This window comes from Labeo rohita, chromosome 12 (genome assembly GCF_022985175.1).
Source record: "Labeo rohita strain BAU-BD-2019 chromosome 12, IGBB_LRoh.1.0, whole genome shotgun sequence".
In the NCBI taxonomy this organism is placed as follows: domain Eukaryota; kingdom Metazoa; phylum Chordata; class Actinopteri; order Cypriniformes; family Cyprinidae; genus Labeo; species Labeo rohita.
In genome coordinates, this window is record NC_066880.1 from 13438082 (window position 1) to 13464503 (window position 26422).

The 26422-nt window shown below is 37.1% G+C and overlaps 1 protein-coding gene across 1 annotated transcript in view; it reads right to left on the reverse strand.

Moving 5' to 3' along the window:
- skap1 (src kinase associated phosphoprotein 1) overlaps positions 1-18681 on the reverse strand; it is a 34312-nt gene extending 15631 nt beyond the window's left edge. The window contains exons 1-8 of the mRNA XM_051124263.1: positions 18446-18681; positions 17639-17744; positions 16955-16980; positions 16616-16732; positions 2207-2287; positions 1492-1575; positions 1271-1395; positions 1085-1148 (exon numbers count right to left, since the gene is read on the reverse strand). Coding sequence (XP_050980220.1) covers positions 1085-1148; positions 1271-1395; positions 1492-1575; positions 2207-2287; positions 16616-16732; positions 16955-16980; positions 17639-17744; positions 18446-18485 — 643 coding nt within the window. The 5' untranslated portion in view covers positions 18486-18681. The remainder of the gene's footprint in view (positions 1-1084; positions 1149-1270; positions 1396-1491; positions 1576-2206; positions 2288-16615; positions 16733-16954; positions 16981-17638; positions 17745-18445) is intronic.
- Positions 18682-26422: the final 7741 nt, after the last annotated feature.

A 26422-nucleotide genomic window follows, 5' to 3' on the forward strand; every position in this document is an offset into this window, starting at 1 on the left:
CATCTAAACAAATGAAAATGAAACCAGACAAATAACCAGTCTACACTTAGTGAGGTCCCAAATGTCTGAGACCACTAGTGACTAATTTAATGCTTTTTATTACAAATTACATTACCGGCATAATTAAATCTGAGTGAAAAGCTGAACTAATAACATGAATTTCATAGTCTTTTCTTCTTGGTTTGTCACAGTTTTGCTTTAATGACTGCGGGAATCCAGACATTAACTCTACAAGAACTAATGATCGTGTGATCCAGCATGATTTGAGAATATTCAATGTCACAAATTTGCTTTTGCAATAAGTCGTACACAAATAGTTCAAAAAATTAAATACTTAAACTTTTTTTAAAATCCAAAATCATTAAAACTTTCTTTGTTTTCAGGTTTAAATCCAAATTTAAAGGATTGTCAGCATTTTCCCAGATATTCGGACCTCGGTGTTTATAAAAAATAATATTGGAAATGATACACACTGCAGAAATCTGAAAAAAAAAAAAGTGTTAAACTTGACATTTATCACAGTGCTAATACTAAATGATGCTTGTGCCATTTGGCTGTATGTACATGTGTGAAGGGGGGTGGGGAGGGAGAAAACTATCTCAGGAGTGTCCATTACTTCCCGCAAATCAGAGGGCCGCATTGAGCCCATTTTAGAGTGGCGAGGGTGCCTCAGATCTGTCTCAGATGAAGTGAGGGCCTGATTGCAGGTGACTGAGCTCTGTAACACAGGCTATCGTATCCTCACTGCCTGGATGCCAAGCAGGACCAGATCGATGCCCCTAAAGGATGACCGGGCAAATCCCAATCAATTTCCTGTAAAGAGCGCTGTGCTACGGGGAAGAGGAGGCAGCCTGAGGCACGTTGGACTCAGAAGCTCAGTGACGTGCTGCATGAGGAGGTCTAGAGCTTATCTTATTGGCTGAACCAGGAGGAAAGTTATCAGTATGCCTTTTTTTTTTTTTTATAAAACTGCCCTTTTCACCTCAAGATGATCAGCGTCGTGCTTGAATCAAGTCAGATGCATTCTGCATAATATTATATACGTTATGTATTCTAATAAAAATGCATTTCATATCTCACATACCCTTAAGAACAAAATTGATCTGGTCCACCCATTCCCTGGCCTCACGGGGACTGCTGGCGGTGAACTGCAGAGAGAAACCATCATTGTTGATTTGAAGGCTATTCTCATTCTTCATCGTAATAACAGCAAGATGACTGAACGCAGCTAGAGAAATGAGCGATGTGAATGCGTCTGTGTGTGTTGAACCTGGTAAGAACGTCTTCCAGGAGCACTCATCTCGAAGCACGAATTCTTCTTGGAGTCCTTGCGTAAGCTGGGCACCAGCTCTGCACTGTAGCCGTTGATATAAAACGAGCCCTTCTGCTGCTTGTCTGAATTTAGAAGACAAAATCCAAGTTTCTCAATATCTCTGTCTTTGATGTTCATTAAAAAGATTTGTATACCTCATGAAATGGGAGAGGACATACCTTTCTCACTCCCGAAATAATAAAATATGGTGTTGTTCAGAACACACCATCGCTTTTGCCATTCCATGCTGAAGAAACTGTGATCTGAAAAAGGGAAAAGATTTGACATATTTAATAGATGCTTAAAAATGATTTTAAAGGGATAGTTGACCCAAAAATTCTGTCATATGCAGCTTTTTGACCCTGCATCGACAGCATCACAACTGACATGTTTAAGATCCAGAAAGGTAGTAAAGACATTGTTTAAACAGTCCATGTAACATCAGTCGTCCAACCTTAATTTTATGCGAAAAACAACAAAAGCAACTAGTTTATTCAACAATTTCTTCTCTTCAGTGTCAGTCTTTGACACATGTTCACAATAATACCATGACAAAACTGTTAAATAAAGTCGTTACTTTTGTTTTCTTTGTGCAGAAATAGTATTCTTGTTGCTTCATAACATTACAGTTGAACCACTGATGTCACACAGACTATTTTAACGATGTCCGTACTACCTTTCTGGGCCTTGAACATGGTAGTTGCATTGCTGTCTATGCAGGGTCAGAAAGCTCTCAGATTTCATCAAAAATATCTTAATTTGTGTTTTGAAGATGAGCGAAGGTCCTATGGGTTTGGACCAACACAATGGTGAGTAATTAATGACAGAATTTCCATTTTGGGGTCAATTATCCCTATAAGTGATTATTGATGCTATGATTTTAAAGGTTCCTACCACGTCTCTTCTTCTCCAGGTAGCCTTGCTTTAGAATGTTACTCAGGTCCTGTGCAGCCACCAGAGGGATCTCTTCAAAAACTGTCAACCAGAAATCAAGGGAAATAAATTATAAAAAACTTTACGTAAAAAAATGTGTCTCATATTTTTTCATGTCACTACTGAAACCGTGTATGTTTTACTCTATTGGCGAGACTGATTTTAACTAAACCCATAAATTTACGATTAGGAAATATCCTTTCTCTCACAGCTACAGGGTGTGATTAGACAGGTCTCATCAATTTGATGTAAATGTGTTCAAGAGTCTGAAAAATCTGTGTGTGACTTTAAGAAATGTTACTAAATAAACAATAATACAGTTATGCATTTCTGTATTTTAGTATGTTTTAGTAGTGTTTAGTCTGCAAGTTAAATTTCTGTAAAGTGATGTGGTTGCTTCCAAAGCATTACTGTCAACTACCGAAAATGTGCAGTCGCTACCAAAACATGGGATGTTTTATCAAAAATAAATTATACTGAATTATCAACTAAGATGTTATGATAGTTTCTGGCTCATCGTATATTCAAATGAATGAATCCTTAACTTTGAAATCAGTATGATCAGCTTTTTGCCTTTTACAAAGAAAAACTGGACTCAAAATACAACAAACCTCCTAAATTACACTTGAAATGTTAAAAATGTAATTGTTATGGATTTACCTTATATATTTACAATCTAGATGTAAGCAAAATTAAATTAATTAATTAAATTATTATTACTGTGTTTCGGTAGTGACAAATTTGGGGAGAAGACAAATATTCCAAAACTTTCTGAAAATACAATATGAGAAATAACTGCACAATTACTAGAAACGTGTACCTTGGATATTATACAATTTGCATACATGCACATTTTTTGGAAAAAGACGTTTTCAAGACATTTCCAACTCTGACGCTTGGACCAATTCTGTAGAATGGCCTATATACACACACAGATATTTGTAAATATAACATAGTTGCTATATATGATAAATATATATATTTAGATGTATGATTATGTAGCTTTTGTACCTCTAAGATTACCCTTTTCTCTGTCATCATAACCTCTACGGTGTGAGGAAAAGGGGGCCCACGGATAAAAAATTGTCCCGGGCCCCTGATGGCACTGCTAATATGATGACAACTATAATAAGAATATATCAAAATGTGGCACAGAGCATGCTGCACTTTAATCTGCACCCACGTGCCTATTTTTAGCCGGTTTTCTAGGGCATGTGAAAGTGGCAGCGCAGGCGAACAATTTGCTGCAAACGGGGAAACGAGACACAAATCCTCACCCTCGCTTTCTAGCTTTCATCAACTTCTAACCTCAAGAGCTAAAAGAGAGCGTAGGCGACAGGTGGGCCTCCGGGCACGCTACCAGACTTATTTAAAACTCATTTAGACATGAGCAGATGCTTCCTTCCCTGCACGCTGATGTCGATCTCTGTGGCATCTCTTCTCTTTGAGCTAAGGCTGCCATTCGATGCATAAAACAGACCGTGTTATGCAGTCAACTGTGCAGCCATCTTGTCATCGGAAAAAAATGTCAAAAGAACAACAGCTTGGAGAATCTAATGCCTCTATAAATAAGCCTCAGCTCATCAAACGCCCCCCAGTTTGCGTGACATCACCATCGAGATCTGTAGCCCCGCCATGTTACGTGTCCAGTTTATCAGACAGATGACCATCTCGCAGAGGAGCCCTTTGACCCTCGCTCACATTCACGAACACACGTGAGGCTTTTTCGTACACACGGTCACATCTACGCTGTCATAAATACAACTGAACTACACAGTGTTTGTCAAGGGTAAGTTGATGTATCATCGAAAAAACCGAGGCCTCGGCTCAGCCACTTCTCTGTTCATTTTTCTCTTTGTCTGCTTTCGTCCCGACACCTTTTACTCCCCTCATCCATCCACATCCCCCTCTGTTCATTTATCTGAAAGGTCAAGCCCCGGTAATAGTTCAGAATAAACAGAAGAAATGTGAGAATGGCGTACAATTAACAGTCTCTCTAATCTTCAGACACCTACTGACAACCTTCTTCCTCAGGCCTTGCTGTCTGACCCCATAGTGCGGGCAGAGACTTAAGCAATGGCAAAATGAATGGCGAATTTGTGTTCAGTCATTCTTCACAACCTACGACCTGCCTTTCTGAGGAAACCAAACAGTGGGCGTTTCTGGCCAGTCACTATATTCGTGATTCTTCCACAGGGTAGCAGTGTAACCAAACATTTCACCTACAGAAAAAAATGGCATGTTTTTCTATTCTGAACTGTCTCCAAGGAAACCCAAGATTCTGATTGGTCGAACAGACGCAACATTTAACTTCAGTCATTTCCTTCAAACCAATCAGAGCTTGATATATTTAAAGCCACAGAGGACAAAAAGTTACAAAAAAAATCAAGAGTTACATTTCTGTCTGTTTCTTACATTGTCAGTTTTCTTAAATTCGACATGCTTTTCTAAACATGCACATCATAAACAAAATCATTTACCTCTGTAGAACTATTAAAGTGACATAAAAAATGCACACGGCACCGGATTTTCATTTCGCCTATAAATTGCATTTTTAATTATTCAGAGCAGTGAGGTTTGTTAACTCTCACCCCTTGCATTCTCCCTCCTTAATTAGCATAAGGCCAATCATTTCCATTTAAACGTGCTGTGGATGTTTATGAATATTTCAGAGTGTTACATCACCATCGTTCTCAGAGGCTTTGTGCTGTTTAGCCTTTTCCAACTTCATTTATTTTCTTTCCTCATGTTGTTTATGAAGTATTCAAAGCCAAAAATGGAGCATCAAAAAAAAAAAAATCATACATCAGAGTACTTATATATTTAGTTTTCGCTAAGCAGACGTCCAATTCCAAGCTTGATTTTGTCAGCAGAGGAACACAAAAATGATGTGGGGAGAGGAGAAAGGGAGCGACACAAAGCTAATGACTTTCCTCCAGGCGCTCTCGGCGGCTGCTAGACGCTTTGTGGTGATGCATGGCACGGCCTCTGCGATGTGGCAGGGCGAGATTGGTGGAGTGAGGCATTGAGCGTGCCATGCAGAGGGACGTTCATCAGTGCCACGGCAGCAGCAGAGCGGCGACTGATGCCACGAGAGGAGCTCGGCGGGATACGGGAGAACCGAGAGATGGCCGGCCCAGCCTCCCTCCCCCCTCCTTCTGCAACATGGAGGTAGGCACAGCTCCAGGTCACACTACTCCTATCACTCCGCAGCACACCGCCTGCCACCACCAATGGGCTGCTGTGTTTACTCCTCACGGACTCGTTCGGCAGAGAACCCTTTTGTAACAATGACATGGAAAAATTTGACAGCGAGAGCAGCAGGTCTCAAATGAGCGGCGAACAAAACAACCTCATATACTATTTAATTAATTACCAATCGTCATAAGCTCATATCAGGTATTCATATCGGATAATAAAGCTGGGCTCTGTGCGCATTTAACATCCTCACCAACATGCATAATACTGCGCTCACAGGTGATGTTATGAGCACAGCAGGTGATCCAGCTATAAAAATCTGATTGATGCTGTAATGATCCGAGGAAGTTAATGTAAAACACCATTAAATAGCATCACAGTTGAGTGGCTATGAGTCAGTGACAGGGCACAGTCAGCGGTGACAGATGCAAAGACCTGTCAAAGACATAAATGGAGCAAAATGTAGATTAATACACACATTTATGATTGTTTTCATTTTTTTAAATAGCTGACAAAGCTCAGATAATTAAAATGCTGCTTTAAATATTGTACAGTCAAACCGGAATTTTTTCAGACACCTTCGACATTTCTCACATTATCACAGTTTATTCACTATAGTTTAGAAAACGGTAATAAAATATGACTGAAAGTCAGAGTTAAAATGTGCCAGAACAAATTAATCTTGATAATGTCAAATAACTTTGATAGAAAGGTATGTAATGGATTACAGACAACCAACAATTTAACAATTACCAAGCAACGCTTAATTTTGTTCAGTCTGTGGTCACATGGTCAGATCAAAGTGTCTGAATAATTTGTGGTCCCAAATTTTTTTTTTTTATCATTTTTACTGGTAGTCCACTGTATGAAGGATTTTTGGGTATAATATGTCACAGTTCACTTTATTTTGCTATCTTCACTTACAGAAATGAACTACAGTGTCCTGCACCCACTAGTAAAAAATATCAAAAATTATATCTGTTGTCTGAAAAAAAAATTTTTTTTGACTGTATATTTTTAGTGATCTGCGATCAGTGATTTTTTTTTTCCCCTCTTCTATGTTTGTCTGTTTATTAGAGTTATATTTATCAAAATGCACATAACTGATCAAATTATGAAATATTTTGGGAGGACTGCATGTCTACATTTCCGAATGCAACCATCAACACAATACAATGATTTACTGCAGATTCTGTGGACACAAAAGTCAAGACCACTAACATATTTACACTACTGATTAAATTAATCCATGAAAGATTACTAACAGATCATGTTATTACATTTGCATACTGAAGCTTTACATTAATTTATGGTTTGTTGGGATAGGACAATATTCGAAAATCTGAAAAATGAGGGTGCAAAATAATCAAAACACTGAGAAAATCGCCTTTAAATTTGTCCAAATAAAGTTCTTAGCAATGCATATTACTAATCAAAAACTAATTTTTTATATATTTATGGTATGAAATTTACAAAATATCTTAACAGAACATGATCTTTACTTAATATCCTAACAAGTTTGGGCATAAAAGAAAAATCGATAATTTTGACCCATACAATGTATTTTTGGCTATTGCTACAAATATACCTGTGCTACTGGTTTTGTAGTCCAGGGTCACATTTGTCTAAATAAATAAAAAACATCACGTTTTTCATTTTTAATGCTACAACAAATTTTGATATTATAATGTACAGTATGAAAATTAATATGTGACCCTGGACCACAAAACCAGTCATAAGGGTAAATTTTTTGCAATTGAGATTTATGCATCACCTGAAAGTTAAGTAGATAAGCTTTCCATTGATGTATGGTTTGTTAGGGTAGGACAATATTTGAATACATGGAATCTGAGGGTGCAAAAAAATCTTAATATTGAGAAAATCGCCTTAAAAGTTGTCCACATTAAATTCTTAATAATGAACATTACTAATCAAAAATTAAGTTTTGATATATTTACAGTAGGACTTTTAATATCTTCATGGAACATGATCTTTACTTAATTTCCCAATGATTTAAACGAAAGAAAAATCAATCATTTTGACCAACACAATGTATTTTTGGCTATTGCTACAAATATACCTCAGCGACTTAAGACTGGTTTTGTGGTCCAGGGTCACATATTCATTTTGATGACATTTGAGAGTTTTAACAAATTATTAGCATGTATATTAAACATTTTCACACTATATAGGTAAACGATAAAATTCCAATATCAAACAATAAGCCAAAAAGACAAGATGCCTGCGTATACAGTATATAAACAGTGCAAGAAATCTGCATCAGATCGATGCCCTATCCATGTCTTCCAGTTACGCGCCGTGTGCACGGGACGCACGGGCCTGCGGCTGACCTCTGTGTGAACCTCAGAGATGAGGTGAAACAGAAGGCACGAGGGTCCCTGGGGGGCTGAGGGGAGAGGCAGGGGAGGAATGCTGATCAGGGAGAGATGGAGAGACCGGAATTACTGCGCTCTCCTGTACAGCACTTGATTAGAAAAAAGGAGCACTCCGAGCATCCTTAGCCCCCCTGTACCGCACACCAATACGCAAACTGCACACAGAGAACAGCAAATTGACACATTTTTCCTCATTAAAGGCAAAGGCAGTGGCCTCTGTGCGATGCCTGCGCATAGCAAACATTAGGAGGGTGAGAAAAAAGAAGGAAAGGCATTAGGGAGGGGGGAGAAAAAGACTGAACGAGAGAGATCCCTAGGTGAATGGCTCAATTGAACATCACCTCTCTAAATTGTCCTTAACAAGAACTGATTCGATTTGAATGAAAAGGATCTGTTATTCACAACATGAGACCCGAAATCATGCAGCCCCTGAACAGTTTTGCAGTATTACTTATTATTTACAAGATTCCAGGATGGACCTTTAGCCGGCCTCTGTTTAAAGGCGCAATTGTGGGCTTCACACATGATGTGGGAAACCATTTAGCATGCTTTAGTGCCACAACATTGTTCCTTTACTGACGAGCCGCACCGTACGAGAGGAAAATTTATAGTCTGGCAATGAGCAGAGAAAGCAAAGGGGGTCCTCCGTTGAGAGACCAGAGCTCTATAAATTTTACCCCCATATATTATGACATCCATTCAAAAGTTTAACTGCAAATACTATAATCCTGAGATGGCAGAGAGGTGGACTGGGGTGCGACAGCCAGAGGAGATATGACTCGAAAGCAGTGTCATCATCACACACGGCCGCAAAGAAAAATGAGCTCGGCGAGATGTGGAAATATACTTAAAATTGTGGAGCTGAGGCGTGAGAAAGCTTGGAATTCGGTGCTGTCGGTTATAGCCAATTCACAAAGAAAAATGAACTAACTAAACACGAATATACCATAGAAAATGAGTGTGTGTTTATTTCAACAAGAATTATGAGCAGGTACCTATTTTTGTTCTTTTTAATAAGTGCTACAAAAAACAAAAACACAAATATGAAAGGATGTTCATTTATTTTACACAAGAAACTAATCAAATCTAACACCTTTGTATTTAACAAAATCAAAATGACATTGTGCCATTAAGCCTTGGAGTGTATAATTCAAACAAGCATTTGTTATTTATTTAATTCTTTTTAAATACAGTATTGCATTGCTGCTGCTGCTGTATTAGCCGTTCAATATAATTTCGGATCCATTTACAAGACACTCTGTCACAAGCGAATGTTTTGAATGTGGGGAGAAATTGAGACATTCCTATAAGAGAAGAAAAAAAGGGTTGAGATGGGGAGTGTTGTATTTCGGGAAAGAATTGTAAAAGCATCAGTTTAACCAATTAGAAAGTAACTTCAGTGCTAAATTATATGCCCACCACCCTCCTGAGGTGACAGTGCAAGCTGTAAGTCTGTCCAAATATAAGGAATTTACAGGACAAAAAAAAAAAGAGGTAAGCATGTATAATTTCTTCTGTCTTATATAACTGATCATGTCAACGGATGCTAAATAACTGTTAACGTTTAATATGCAGTTAATTAGTTTCATTTAAAATATAACATCACACGCAGAGCTTTTAATTTATGTTTCAAAAATAGGCCTTTAGAAAAATATATAAATATCATGGCCAGACGGGTTTGTAACACTAATGTAACACAATTTCAACTGGACCCACGAAGACTGCAATGAATGAAATTAGTTTTGTAAGAATTGCTCGGCTGTTTTATATGCATTTCTTCCACATTCGTTTCCAATTTTATATGCTAAATAAAATTTAAATATTAGTTTTGTAGCATGACAATAATAAAATAAAAATCCACGCTTTCTCGTAGTCGACACTGATGTTAAAACAACATATACTTCATAGTACTTTCTACTCTCCCTATTGCAGCTATCGATTTTATTAAATTAAATTATATGATTACACATCACTTTGACGGTAAATATAAAAATAAACAAACATTATAAAGGTAAAGGAAAACTACTGGAAACCTCCGCCGTCTTATATGTTTGTTTTTTAGGTTTTCTTTTAACAGTTTTGATATAAGAACGATGTAATATGCCAGCCGACACGTGTCGACTGTCTGCGGACCGCAAATCAAGATTCATGATATCGAGCATCGATCACATGAGGAATGCAGTACGGTCGTAAAGTTTGACGTGTTTGTTAACGCTCACATACATGTGTGCCACACAGGTATTTATGACCGTCTGATAAACTCCAGAAAACTGCTATTGTGGCTCTGCTTTATTTAACAGTGAATGAGTGAGTGAAAATCATCAGATTTCGCATTTGAGAAAAACATGAAATTCGATAGTGCTAATTGATAACCTAAAAGTGTCGTTTAGTTTATAGCCTATAAAGCGTGTAAATATCAGCAGAATTTATGTAGTTTTAATCCACCAGGGGGCGCGTGTTAAGTGAAAGTGAAGGTGCTCTGTGAAGAAAGCTGAACTTCGACAACACTGACTGTTCTAAAATAATTCAATAATACATACATAAAACGTAAAAACACAATCTAACATGTATCAGAACATAACAAACATTAAAAAAATAATTACATTTTACATCTTATATAAATATCAGTACTAACATTTCTCTCTGTTTCTTCCAAATGTTATATTTAGTTTGTGCGTGTTTAAGATTGTAGGATATATCTCGATTTTTATCAGGTTTTAACAAACCCCTGGTTGTACTGGTTTCTAGTAGACCTATAACTCCAAACACCGTTCACTTTTAAAAACACTTGATTTATGTATTCATTCATTCTTCTATAAACAATCAATAAACTGTACTAACACAAGATAGTGAACCGGAAATGTTTCGACGCAGGCAAAAATAAGACATCACAAAATATTATTTTATTTCAGTAGGCTATTTGTAAATCGAATTAAATAATGCATTATATGCATATGAATTATAGGCTATATCTTATTTCACTCACTAGAATTTAGAGTTTGAGAATATTTTTAAAGCTAAAAAAGAAATTATCAGTGGCGTTGTTTAGTTTTCTTATTATAGCCTATCATTATGTTAAACTTTCGTTTCCAAATAATAATAATAAATACCTTTACTTTTCCGAGTGTTATATTTTTAAATGATTTTCGTATTCTATCATTTTTGAGAAATTCGTTATTAAGCCTGTGTACGTATAGCTGTATTTAATAACCAAAACGAACAATTCACATTAGAAATATACTTTCTCAACATCTTAATAGGGTAACAATTTACAATAAGGTTCCATTGGTTGTTAGTTAATGTATTAACTGCCATTAACAAACAATGAATAATACATTTGTTACAGGATTTATTCATCTTTGCTGATGTTAGTTAATGAAAATACAGTTGTTCATTGTTAGTTCATGTTAGTTTACAGTGCATTAACTAATGCTACCAAGTTCAACTTGGATTTTTAATAATGCATTAGTAAATGCTGAAATGAACATGAACTAAGATTAATAAATGCTACAGAAGTATTGTTCATTCTTAGTTCATGTTAATTAATGTAGTTAACTAATGTTAACTAATGAACCTTATTGTAAAGTGTTACCCTTAATAGTAATTTGCGTATAAATGTTGTCTTTGTGGATTTTTGTATAGGTCTACAGTGCAGAACTGCATGTGTCCTTGAGTAAATAAATAGAAAGTTCAAAGGCTTCAACTGCTAAATGGCAGAACTACAAAAGCCAACAGTTACACATCTGTAATCTTAATCCAGCCATATAGAAGCTCCTCTTTATAAAAATAAAACTTGTGCTTTATTTTAAATAATTTATTATATACACAACACAAATCTGGAGACAATTTTCCATCTTGTGCTACTCTGTAAAATTTAGAAGAGAGCAGGATAAGTTAACCTGAAGTGTTTTTATTGGCTCAAGATTGCTTATGGACTGTAGCCAGGCATTGTTGTAACAAAAAAATCACTTCACGGAAAATCCTCAACTTGTGATAACATTAAGAGGATTTTTTCGGTCGTACACTGAAATCTGTCATATCAAGGCCCTGCCAGTCATCATGAAAAGGATTTGGTTCGGTGGTTACCGATGGTTGTGTTTTATCACACACACTGCAGCAATGTGCATTACCAGACCAGAAATCTCCTAAACTTAAATATAGCCTCTCACTCGTGAAGCTCCTTACTCAAATTCAGAACCATGTGGGGGAAAAACTCTTTTATGATTATTACATGTTTCAACACTCAATTTAAAACATATGGTAAATTAGGCAATTAGCATAATATTTTCCATTTTGGACAGATAAATGATACCTATGCAGGCTGACAAATCATAGGGTAGAAAGACATTTCATGGAAAAACGGTTCGTCTGGTCAGTTTAAAGATGTGAAAACATTCCAAATGCTGCTGTAGAACAGACCTCAAAGAGTCAGAAACGTCAAATGGATTATGTCAGCAAATACAAAGACACAAAAAAAAGTTCTTAACTAGTGAATGTTCATTTCCAGCGTGAAAACACTCCACAAATGACCTTGTGAAACACAAGCAATCGTAAATATTAAGAAAGCAACAGACCGATTGCCAAGAGCAAATCTGCATTCAGCTAAAACCAAAAAAGACACAGAAGACATTTAAACAGCACTCCCTCCCTGTGGGTGTACAGGCGAACACACCTACACACGCTTTCATTTGTTTCCCAATGAAAGCATCAGGCCACCTGGGCCTTGCATCGAAACTTCATCAATCTCCAGAAATGGAATCCAGTGGAGAGAAAAATCAAATTCTCATTTGCAAGATGGGTAAGGGGGAGAGGAGAGAGAGAGAGAGAGAGCTGGAGGTACCTGGGAAGGCTAACCTCTAGCTGAACCCACAGCATTGAATCGTTTTGCCATTTGTCTGCGATACTGACAAGCTGCAAAGAAGATTAGACACTCAAGGTTGTGACTTCCTATTCTGCTTATTTCATCCCTTGCAAATCATGAAAGACTTCCTCTCCTCACCCACGGTAACTTTTACTAGACCGAGACGTATTATATCGAACACAGAAGCAATATTTTCCTAACCAATGAAAGAAAAGGCATGATGAATATAGTGATGCACGCTCTGTTGACTCATCATTGCACAATGAATAGGGCGACTGACAATGATATGACATTAACAGTTGAAAATCTCCTCCGAATGATCAGCATACTGGGCAGGAGGAAAAGTGAGAGCGCGTTTGGGTGAAACAGTGAAATTACAAACGAGCGAGAGACCGAGCGAGAGCAAATATCAGCATTTTCTGCAGCATCGCAGCCTTCTGAGAGTGAGGTGAACTTTTGAACCCGCGTGGCAGAAGCAGCGATGCACTGAGGATGCTCGGCTCTAATATGTGTCTATTTCAATTAATTAATGCGAAGGGAAACAGAGGGTGGGAAAACGACAGCGCGGAGGAAAGATGGTGTCATCTTTGCTGAAGTCATTTAACGTGCCCTATGAAGCCTGCCGATGCCTCATACTTTACTCTTTCTAACCGCAGCAGAATATTAATCGCGATTGGAGGAAATTAATGGATGATTACTAGAATGGACAGAAAAAATGGTTCAGCCAGTGAAACTTTATTTGAACTGTGTGTTGCTATGGCAGCTGAGGTCAATAATGTAGACTCAGTTGCCCTAGACAGAGTTCAGACAGGTCACCAAATGACCAGAACAAGACCCAGGGGTCAAAAGTTTACTGTAGGGAGGAAGAAACACTCAAAGTGTATGGAGAGGCTACGTGGATGAGTACCAGCTGACGGCGAATCACACGCTGTGGTCACGTAAGGTGTTTACAATCACATGACTTCACCTCGGTGTGACCACATGCCACTGCATGAGGATAAATGTGACCCTGGACCACAAAACCAGTCGTAAGGGTTCATTTTTTGAAACTGAGATTTATACATTATCTGAAAGCTGAATAAACAAGTTTTCTACTGATGCATTGTTTAGAACAGGACAATATTTAGCCGAGATAAAACTATTCAATCTGAGGTTGGAAAAAAAAATCTAAATATTGAGAAAATCTCCTTTAAAGTTGTCCAAATGAAGCTCAAAAGTGAAGTTTTTGTATACTTAATATCCTAATGATTTTTTTGTATAAAAGAAAAATCGATTATTTTGACCCATGCAATGTATTGTTGGCTATTGCTACACATCTACCATGCTACTTAAAACTGGTTTTGTGGTCCAGGGTCACAAATATGACAAAATGAGGCCGAACTTCAGAGCTCAGCTAAAATCCTTGACAGTAACCGTGATGATGACGAAAATGAGATTTGCCTGTTAGGCTGGTCACTTTAGTTCGCAAAGGGTCGCGTAATTGCCAAGCTAAAATGTCTTTTTCATTGATGCGAGCTCTTTTTGGACTCTCCAGAGAATCATTACAACAATCAATTTCTTAACCAACACAACCATTAATTTAGAAGCTCTAGGATCTTGAGAAAAAAAATCAAATTTACATCTTGATGATCTAATTTGCGATAAAGAAACAACTTAACTCTGAATCCTTGGCCTTTCTGATTGGCTTCTCCAGCTTTGCTGTAGAGCTGTGGTGGGGTAAGATAACAGGAACGAGAGGGGCTTTTGTTTCTGGACATAAATCAAGTCAGTGCACACAAAGAGCCCAGAGCATGTGCAGCCTTTGATAGGACATGCATTGATATTAGCCTCTTAAACACACAAACTCCTGTCAGACTGACAAACCATACACCTTTTCTGCTCTATTTGTTATTATTAGCAAAATGACTGGTGGATTGGAGTCTTGTGTGTGATGTTTTTATCATTTTAGCAATCAAACATCTACCACTCAGGGCATTCAGAGTGATTCGAATGTTTCTTCTTTCTACAACTTTTGCATTTCCTAAACTTGACCTGGCAAAATATCCACCCCGCTGTGAGGCTCCTCCTGCCCTGGGCTTCTCCCATCCTCGGCTGCAGGGCTGCTGTCATCCAGACGAGGCTGCAGGCACGGTGGGGTCAACCGTGCGGTCTGCGGGTGAAACTCAGTTCACATTACCATACAGACAGGGGCCCTGACAATAGAGCGCCCATCTGTTCCTGTCAGCTATAACAAATCTAGTGTCAAACCTCCCTCTGGAGACAGGGAGGCAGCGCTGGCTAAATGAAATAACACTGACTCCTCCCATCGACGAGTCAACTGCTGCCCGTCCTCCAGTCAGGTTAGAGCACAAGCAGACACAGTCAATTTCCCTTCCTCACACAGGCGGGCATGTGACATCACCGAGCGAGTAACGGTGCAAGAATTGAATGCCTGAACTATATTTACCCTCCGCTACAATGAGGTAAATTTGAAAATATCAGCATGCAAGGACACCAGCTCATTCATATCACATATGCATTTTGTTTTTCATTCACTAAGCAAAAAAATCAGAAGGGCTCTCAGCGTGGAGCGTCCTTATTGAATAAAAGGCAAATGAGAAAACAAACCAAATCTGAAGTGCTGAAAAAGGTGCACATTTGAATCTTAATCTCTCTAATTTCTCTAATGCTCCGAAATGCTCTCCCGCTCAAATTCCAAATGTCCTCTCGTAGGGTTTGATGTGAGATTCCCAACTGGTGAACTAAACATGAACCCTGAACTGCACTTGCCCTTGCTGGTCATTATCTTTATTGAAAGAGCGACATGATGCGAATCTTCTTCGAGTTACTCCTCTTTGACTTATATGCCTTTTCCGGCAAAGAAGCGAATCAAAGGAGCACATCCAGGTTTGACCCCTTTTGTTGCTAAATTACAAACAACATATAAAATAAATGGCACGATGGAGTATTCATTTTTAGCAGGGTGGTGAGAAGTTTTGTGTCAGTGAACAAGAAGGCGCATTCAAGATGAAAACAATAATTTATGGCTTTCACAAATAGCAATGCTGAAGCCTGACATTTTTTTCTGTTCAATCTGAAAAACAAAATAGTTCTATGAAGTCAAAATCGAGCAAAGAGAAAGTGAAAGCGAATCTGATTTTTCTTTGCCGGTCGCTAGAGATCAATGCTATTGACTTGAATGTCCTTTAATTCTTCTCTTTTAGCTTCTTCTGCAAAGCTGCAGGCTTTTGATCCCTCTGAGAAAATTGTCAGTTGTATGATGAGTGATAAAGAAGAGAAAATGGATAAAACGCCCCTCAGGTACAGGGTTGAGTTTCAAGACCAGCTGGTTACAGCGAAGCCAGGGATGATCAGTCACAGATCATGGCCCGAAGCAACAGCAAACAGCCCATTTTAGTAAAAAAAACAGCAGACACAAAACACAGATTTTGGGCCATTTTCAATCTGCGGTACATCCTGTTTTTTCCCTCTCTTTAAACTTTTGTTCCAGTTTGCGTTTTTCCAATTGTACTAGGCTATACAAGTGTAAATATACTTGGTGTCAGAAGGACAAGAAAGCTAACATTTGGACACCATTGTTAAACACAGGCAAACATGCCACGGCTTAACCCCGAGAACCTCGGCGTCTCATTCGCCTGCCACTAGAGGGAGCGCTTCATCTCTTTTGTATGGAGGGTAAAGACCACCTTCCCATTCCCCCTCCACACACTCCTCAATGCCAGCAGCAGAGTTGTGGGAATCCACTAGAGGGTGATCTGTTACCAAACACCTCCACTGGGGTATTTTATCACTACCAGTGAAACCCCCACAACAAGAAATGTGCTAAAGATGCTTAAGACAAGTTTCCTGTCTCAACTTATCAGAGCTTACATTCATTAGACATACGAGTAAACACGCTCATCTGCACAAACTCACGTTCGGTAGCCCCTTCCTCCTGGTAGTCGGAGGCCACTGACATATCATCTGAGGGGGCAGAGCGGCCCAGACTGGAGCTGCGGTTGTCATCTGAACTATCCTCAAGATTGGATTCAACTGGGATAAAAAATAAAAAACAAAAAAAACTTCATACAAGTAGAAACTTTGTGGAGTTAATTCAACAGACATACATAAAATGAAAATAATGTGGGAGGAAAATAGAATCATTTTTGTGAAACTGGCTTGTTTTCTAAAGAACCATTGTTCGGGGAAAGTCCGAATCTGAACGGAAATGTCGGTGAGCAATTAATTAGAATCATGAAACAGCTGTTCACTTACATCTGTGGGGGAATTCTTGCGGGTGTCTGCAAAAGAGGATTTAAAAATGGTTTCAGAAAAGAACATTTTGTAAAAGATAAAGAAACGGACTTAGCAATGTTCAAAAATTTTAACAAAAAGGATTACTGTATAATAACTGAGGTTCATGAAGCGGTTTGTATTGTTCCACTATCTTTCTTAGTCTAGATAAACATTTCAGATCTGCAATGAAAGCCATACTACAGATCCTAAAAGAATCGAAGAGGCGTTAGATTGATAGCAGGATGAGTATCTGTGTAAACACATGCATCTGTAAAGCAGCGCATTGCAGAGTTTGCAAATGATGCATTGACAGCTACGTATTCATGTTACCCAGTGCTGAAGAAAAAAAAAATGCTTGTTCTCCTTGCAAACACATTGTTTCAGCACAGCAAACCACAAAACCACTCCAACGGGTAAGCGCTGTAATTGTACTCCTTGCCTCTAAAAAGACAACAATAGAAGAACTGTGCAATTTGCTTCCTGTCTGTTTAACAGTTGTGTTTCATTTGTAGCTCAATTGGGAACACGGATTCTCAAGCTGCAAATAATTTGCTTTCATAAATTTACTTTTTGTGGTATTCAGTGTACAGTACAAACAAGCAGAAGCAAGTATGTGTCAGCTCTGATAGTTGCACGTGAATAAAACACTGTGACATCCCTCACCTCTTTTGGATGAAATTAAAATTTCGTAGGAGGATTTCCCTGGCCTCTCGAGCAGGGACACTGAGATTCTCATCCTGGAGTATCTCAAAAACAAACAGCTCACAGTCTAAAAGAAAAAAAGATAGAAAACAACCTCAGGAAACTGTTACATTAGTATGCTTGTAAGATACAAACATGACGATAATGGAATAATGGATGTTGTTGTATTTCAGCATGTGGAAAGAGGAAAAATCTGACTGTTAACTCATGGGGCATTGCTACTCAATAGAGCATGTTATGAAACACGCAAAGGACTGTTCTGCTCATGCAAATATCTTAGACGCCAGAAAGTGTAGATGACAATAGTCATCCTGTCTGTGTGTCGGAACAGAGATAACATCTCATGATGGCATCATTCATGATACCATACCATTTTGTACAAAATGTTTTACTCTAGGGTAAACACAGCAAAGCTAAATAATTAAAAAGAGAAAATAAAACTAATGAAATCATAAAATAGTCTGTAGTCAAGGTTTAAGAGCATAAACCACAGTTTGTTTACAATAATTTGGCAAACTAACTCTAACTTGTAAAAGAGAGTCAACTGGACATTCCAAATTTTTCCGAAAAAAAGTTTTTGAATTCTTATTCAAAATTCAAATATTTAAAACAAGCTTCTTTTTTTTAGGTTGACACATTCTTCACATTCAAATGTTGAAAAGTTAACAAAAACAAACTGACAAACTATAATTATACAGATAGTTACATAGTATATAAGCATATTGAAATAGAACAAAATTCACAACACAATGAAACACTGGAGAATACCTTTTAATAGTTGTCTGATGTCATCAACAACAGTCCCCATCTCTTACTCTCTGAGTAAGGCTCCACCAGTAGTAAAGGCTAATAAAATATGCTGATGTAAACGACTGAAGGTCAAAGAAATTCTGAATGAACTTGTTGGTCACTTGTCATCCCACAGCACGAATTCACAATGTGAAATAAAAAGGAATCGAAAGAGACATCCACACACATGAACCGGTCCGCGAAGCGGCGAAGAAGAAGAGGAAGTGCAAGCACATTGCTGTGAAAATGAAACGAGGCCAAAGAGATGTAGGCGAACTTTGTGACACACTGACTTCAGTCTAAAATTAACGTCAAAATCATTTAAAGATATTACTACTGAATGTGTCTTAGCCACCATATTTTAATTTTTACACCATACACCCATTTAAAACACAGGTGAGTAGCCTACACACAATTTGCTGTCATCGCTTTAAGCGTTGTCGTTTACAGCGATTTAACAGCACGGCCGAGATCAAAACCGCTGCAACTCTCTTTTAATCTCATTGTTTGCCCTCACCACTTTCTCATATCATGACCATCGATCATGACTATACCATCATTGGTCTAATGTGCAAGTAGTGGCGATGTTTTACCCACCTTTCAAGATTTAAAATGTTTACATAAGGTATAGGCCTGTGGACGTTAGATTGTTTACATAATCGTTGTATTGGTCGGGTTAGGTGAGTCTACTGAATTATTAGCATTTTATGCTAACGTTTACGACTGAACTCTTTATAAAATAAGCACACCCGTGGTAAAGCAACCACCCCAGGTCGACCGGTAGTGTTTATATTTGTGAGGAGCAAAATAACCTACTTTAGAAATCTACTACTCACCCTGAATTGCATAAACTAATATCAAAGAGCGTTGTTGTCACTAATGTACCTCGCTACCGTGGTGTACTGATAAAAACATTTACATTTTAAATTTTGCATGATTTTATTGGGATAATAAGATTTAGCCCTGTAGCTCTTTTTATTGGTTAACCTGTTCGTTTTAAACTGTATGTTGTTTTGTAACACACGCTGGTCTGCCCTGCGCTTCCCTCAGTCGATTGACTCTTGTTCATGCAGTGCAGTCTCTCTGATTCATTTGCATCATATCACAAAAGCTTTTGCTTACCTTTCACAATTGTTTGCAAAATTCTGAATCAGCAGTCTGATGCTGAGAGAGCACTTAATGCATGTGAAAGACCAAGGACTGCATCACATTGGGGCAGCACAATCTCAGTCTTTACATTTAAGTTATTACATTAATAACTGAGTTTAATCAGAGCAAGGACAGTTTATTTTAATTACGATAATATATAGGCTATTACGTTTTGTGCTGTGTATATATATATATATATATATATATATATATATATAAGAGTTAAGATGCAAAACCAGCTAAAATGCATTTTTATCAGGCTCAGATGTATAGGTTTCTATGTAAGTACCGGTACTTCTGATTGGGCTGAGGCTGGGAGTATTTGATGGATGTATAATATCTGACTCTGGACCACAAAACCAGTCATAAGGGTCAATTTTTCGAAATTGAGCTTTATACATCATCTGAATGCTGAATAAATAAGTTTTCCATTGATGTATGGTTTGTTAGGATGGGACAGTATTTGGCCGATATACAACTATTTAAATATATGGAATCTGAAGGTGCAAAAAATCAAAATATTGAGAAAATCACCTTTAAAGTTGTCCAAACAAAGCCCTTACTAATGTATATTACTAATCAAAAATTAAGTTTTGATATATTTACATTTTTACATTTGATATATTTACAATTTTACAAACTATCTTAATGGAACATGATCTTTACTTAATTTCCTAATGATTTTTGGCATAAAAGAAAAATCTATAATTTTGACCCATACAATGTATTTTTGGCTATTGCTACAAATATACCCCAGCAACTTAAGACTGGTTTTGTGGTCCAGGGTCATATATGTGTCAAGAGCATTCACTCAGTATCATTATCTCATTTTTGACCGAGATGGCTTTTAGCTGGTTTTGCATTTGAACTCTTCATATATATATATATATATATATATATATATGTGTGTGTGTGTGTGTGTGTGTGTATGCATACAGACACACTAACATAATATGTGTAAGAAAAAAGGGAAAAGAGAAAAAGAATAAATAAATAAATAAATAAATAAACTATGTAACTTTTAAGGGGGGCCTTTAACAAGGGTCCATTTAGCCCAAATAAAAAAATCATAAATAGTTGTTTTTTAGTTTTTTATTTTGTTTGTCTCAAAATATATATGATCATTTGAGGAATTCTCATTAGCTAAACAATTGTGCAATCAAAAAATGATTATAAGTTAGATCTAATTTAATAAAAAACATCATTGCACGTGATGACTTTATGGTTCATTTTGCAGTGTATAGCGACAAACAAGTATTTAGAAAAGTACTATAGTGTATTTTCTTGCTTTTTAATGTATTTGGAGAAAAAAAAACAAATCGAATGAAACTTTTACCCTAAGGACGTTTATACATTATACATACACTAACATAAGCATTGCCTTTAAGACCAAATGTAATAGCCTACTCGTTTTTTTTTTTAATGATGATTGCCTACGCAAAAAAGTCGTTGCCACGATGGAAGGTTGTTGTGGGTTGTTTCCAGAGCATTGCTTGATGGTCGCTTTCTGGCCAGTCCAAAAGAGCTCACTTAAGTCTTTATAATATCACATAATATTCTAATCCCCTTTGGCTTTAGTTGATTTTTCAGTATAACCTTTTATCATCTGTCCAGGCAGGAAGAGTGTTTTTACTTACAAATACAAACAAGTCACACAGGTTATGCACATAATACTTTGGGTTTCATTTAATAGGAGTTTGTTCAAAGCAAAATCCACTGTACAACATCACTGATAATCTAGAAAGTGGAAGATTTAATTAAACGTGGCTCTAAAAATGTTAGAGCTCATATTTTGTGATGTTTACCAGTTAGCTAGGTGTAAGGCGTTGTGCACAGGTACAGGGTGGAGGGAGATCATAAAAGAAAAACATCTGAATGGAAAAGGGGGAGCCGAATTCCAAGGAGAGGACATGACCGAATGACCCCTGCGTCACTGTCCCTGCAGCTATGGGCCCCGTTGTGAAGGCAGATAGAGGAATGAGCGTGGCCCTCCACTCCAGCATGAGCACTGCCTCCTGCCTGCTGGGCACAGCCATATGAAAGGATCTTGCCTTTGTAATCCGCCCGGGATTACACCTCCCAACAATGCACAGCTGAAAGAGCGACAAAGACCCAGTATCAAACACAGGCCTGGGCTGATGAGAGGAACCTGCTATGATCTCCTACCACCAACACTGCCATCAGCGCTTCTCATCTCCCCAAGAGAGCTCTTTTAGCATTCGCCCACTCCTTTCTTCTGTCCCCTTATCTGGGAACACAGGCTTTTTTATCTCTGCATTCCTTTTCATTTGCGTTTCACTTGGGGGAGGGGCAGAACTCTGTCATCTGAGAGTCCCCCCCCACCTCTCAACCGCCCCAACCTGACAGAAATCACACTCCAACATGGTCACACACCCCTCGAGAGACTAGGGGTCAATATGAAGGCACTGGAACAGTTTCAGAGTTTGTCGTCTTTCCCATTATGAGATTCAATTACTATCAATCGGCTTATAATGCGTTTCCTGTTAAATGGTATGAAAACATTTTGGCCCGTGCGAAGCCTTAGGCTCATCTCTGTCGCCGAGTTGACCCTTTGAACTCCGTTCTGCTCCTTGCTGCTAATTAACCTCCCCACACATGCACAAGACACTTCAGGCACTTACAGGCAGCACTTTAGAAGATGTTTGTGTGGGTGTTTAAGGACCTGTGTCGTAAATATTTCCGAAGTAGATCAGGGAAAGTATTATAGTTTGTCTAAAGGATTTCTAAGGTATCAATGTATGTCAACACCCACATATCAATCAAGGGGAACTACGCTACATCTCACAACAGCTCTTAGTAGACTTAATTCAGTTTTTAATTTTCTCATACGCAAATGGCTACATTTTTTAGGACCACTTAAAGCTGTTGAAATTAATAGTTTTGGGAACTTCTAAGCTAAAAAAGTTATGTGACCCTGGACCACAAAATAAGTCTTAAGGAGCATGGGTATATTTGTTGCAATAGGCAACAACACACTGTATGGGTCAAAATGATCGATTTTTCTTTTATGCCAAAAAAGGATATTATGTAAAGATCATGTTTCATGAAGATATTTCCTACAGTAAATATATCAAAAGTTAATTTTTGATTAGTAATATGCATTACTAAGAACTTCATTTGGACAACTTTAAAGACAATTTTCTCAATATTTAGATTTTTAAATAGTTGTATCTCACCCAAATATTGTCCTTTCCTAACAAACCATACATCAATGGTGTATAAATCTCAGGGGTTTTTTTTTTAAAAATGACCCTTATGACTGGTTTTGTGGTCCAGGGTTACATATTATAAAATTTTACATTTTCCGATAAATTATCAGAGGAATATCTATTCATGTACATATGCCTAAAGGGATAGCTCACCCACAAATAAAAAGTCTGTCACAATTTACTCATCCTCAAGTTGTTCTAAGCCAATATGAGTTTCTTTCTTAGGTTGAACTTAAAAGAACATATTTTGCTAAAAAAAAAGTCAGAACTGATATGCATTTTCTTCTGTGGCATTTAAAGAAAGATATACACTACCAGTCAAACGTTTTTGAACAGTAATGTTTTTAATCCTTTTTAAACAAGACTCTTCACCAAGGCTGCATCAAAATACAGCAAATGCAGTAATATTGTGAAATATTTTTACTATTTAAAATAACTGCTTTCCATTTAAATCTATTTTCAAATGTAATTTATTTCTGTGATCAAAGATAAAATTTCAGCAACATTATTTCAGTCTACAGTGTCACATGATCCTTCAGAAATAATATTATTATGCTGATTTGCTTCTTCTGAACTTACTATTCATCAAAGAAACCTGAAAAAACTATACTGAGCTGTTTTCATCATCAAATGTTTTCTGAGCAGCAAATCTGAAGGATCATGGAGTAATGATAAAAATTCAGCTATTTTAAATAGTAACAATATTTCACTATTGTACTGTTTTTGCTGTGCTTTGGATCAAAAAGAAAACGCAGGCTTGGTGAGTAAAAGAGACTTCTTTAAAAAACATTAAAAATCTTACTGTTCAAAAACATTTGACTGGTAGGAAAACTGGTAGGTACATTCAAAAACAGCTAAAACATTCTACAGTTGTTTTTTTCTTTTGTATTGAACAGAATAAATAAAGTCATACAGGTTTAAAAAAAAACATGAAGATGAGTAAATGATGACAGAACTTTCATTTCTCTGTGAACTATCTCTTTTAAACATAATTACAGTTACAGTTTCATCATGATGCCACAAATTTTTTTTTTAGTTTTAGCATTTATTTAACTAAGGTTTTTATGATACAATGAAAATATGAAAAGTAATATCATGAAAATCTGATACTTTGTATAATTTGTAATAATTTTGATCATTTGTAGCTTTAGTGTGTGGTGCTGTAACTCATATTCTGCTGGTTGGACTATAAAGCCTTTGAGATTCAGAAGGGGGCGGTTGGTTATATCAGTATCCACTAATATTCAACTTTCACCGCCTTCTAAAAGAGACCAGGGAGGCAGTCCGTGAGATCAACGATCTGTCACTGATAAAATGAACTGTCAGCTTTCATTTGTCTCCCTCTGGCGCGCACTACCTGCCTCTCTAAATCATAAGAGTGACGGAGCACCGGTTACACTTTGCCAAGCTTTAAGATCCCTACAAACAAAACCACATGCAGGAAATTTGTCAATTCAATTATGACAAAAAACACTGAGAGCAACTGGCAATTTTCCAAATTGCCCTTTCTGAGCAGGTGCAATAACTTCACTTCTCTCTCTCATAATCTAATCAGTGTTATACTGTAAAAAAAAATCTTGCACATGTTTGTTTTTACGCTGCCTAAGCCAATATCTGTTGCTTGCTTACTGGCAACATCCCAGCTAGTGTGAGGCTTGTCCCTCTCGGTTACTCAGCTAATAAGGCGGTGGACTGATTAAATCACCTCGCGAGGACATGGATACGATTGAGCGAGAGGGGGATGGTCATATGGGGCTGCTCCAGCGCAAGAGGAAGGCTTCCTGTTCTTCCTGTTTTCACAGAGAGGAGGAGGCTATCTGCATGTGGCCACTGTCTTAGCTGTTGACTGTATGTCTGTGAAAGACAAGAAGACATATAAAATGACCCCCTGACCCCTGTTTCAAGCCCATGAATAGTGTATACAGTATTCTTTTTATCTCTTTGAGGTCACGCACCCCAGCGGAGTGACATGCTTCAGAGGGACTTGAACAAGACTCAGGAAGTCAAGCCAGGCATTTGATTTGTAAAAGACCCTCTGACAAGCACACCCAGCAGGGAGAGTATATACACTGCAAGCCTCAGATCTGCCCTAAACATCACCTTAAAAGTGACCTGACAGCAAAGGCGGTGTACCTGTCAATATGATTTTTTCTAGTTGAATTTTCAACATGAATTTTCTCTGAAGGTAACTGAAGGTACTGAAGGTAACTTTTTATTTAATATATTGTAAAATATAATTTATTCATGCGATGGCAAAACTCAAATTTCAGCAGCTATTACTCCAGTCTGAAGTGTCACATGATCCTTCAGGAAATCATTCCAATATGCTGATTTTGTGCTTAAGAAACAATTTTATTATTATCAATGTTGAAAGCAGTTGTGCATGATTTTTTTTCCAGGATTCTTTGATAAGTGGAAAGTCGAAAAAATATTTATTTGAAATAGACATCATTTGAAATATCATAAATGTCTTTACTGTCACTTTTCATCAATTTACTTAATCCTTGCTGAATGAAACTAGTAATGTCTTTCAAAAAAAAAAAATCTTACTGACCCCAAACGTTCGAACGGTAGTATGTGAATATATTGTCCTTGTGGGAGATTTATACATTACCAGTCAAATGTTTTTGAACAGATTTTGAAGAGATTTTTTATGTTTTTAAAGAAGTCACTTCTGCTCACCAAGCCTGCATTTATTTGATCCAAAGTACAGCAAAAACAGTACAATTTTGAAATATTTGTATTATTTAAAATAACTGTATTTTATTTGAATATATTTTAAAATGAAATTATTTCCTGTGATCAAAGATAAATTTTCAGCATCATTACTCCAGTCTTCCTGCTGATTTGCTGTTCATGAAACATCATTATCATCATTATTATTATTATCAATATTTAAAACAGTTGAGTGCATTTCCAAAGATCAGCATTTGTTTGAAAAAAAAATCTATACACTACATCATTCAAAAGCTTGGAGTCAGTATATATATATATATATATATATATATATATATTTTGGAAAGAAATTATAGAAATTAATACTTTTATTTAGCAAGGATGCTTTAAATTGATCAAAAGTGATTTCTATTCATCAAAGAAACCTGAAAAAATTCTACTCAGCTGCTTTCAACATAATAATAATAAACGTTTTTGAATCAGAATATTAGAATGATTTCTGAAGGATCATGTAACTAGAGTAATGATGCTAAAAATTCAGCTTTGAAATCACAGAAATAAATTACAATTTAAAATATATTCAAATAGAAAACAGTTATTTTAAACCGTAAACAAAATCACAATTTTACTGTTTTTGCTGTATTTGGATCAAATAAATGCAAGCTTGGTGAGCAGATAAGACTTCTTTGAAAAAACATGAAAAATCTTACTGTTCAAAAACTTTTGACTGGTAGTGTATATTTTTCCTCAAAATGATCAAATCTATGAAGTAAATGTTGCCAGCAATGTGATTTGCAATACTGTGCCATAATTTATCAGTATGTTCAGTACACCTTTTTTGAAATATTTGCCAATCTTACCTAATCTAAAAAACAGCCACTCCACTATTCACAAAATTACT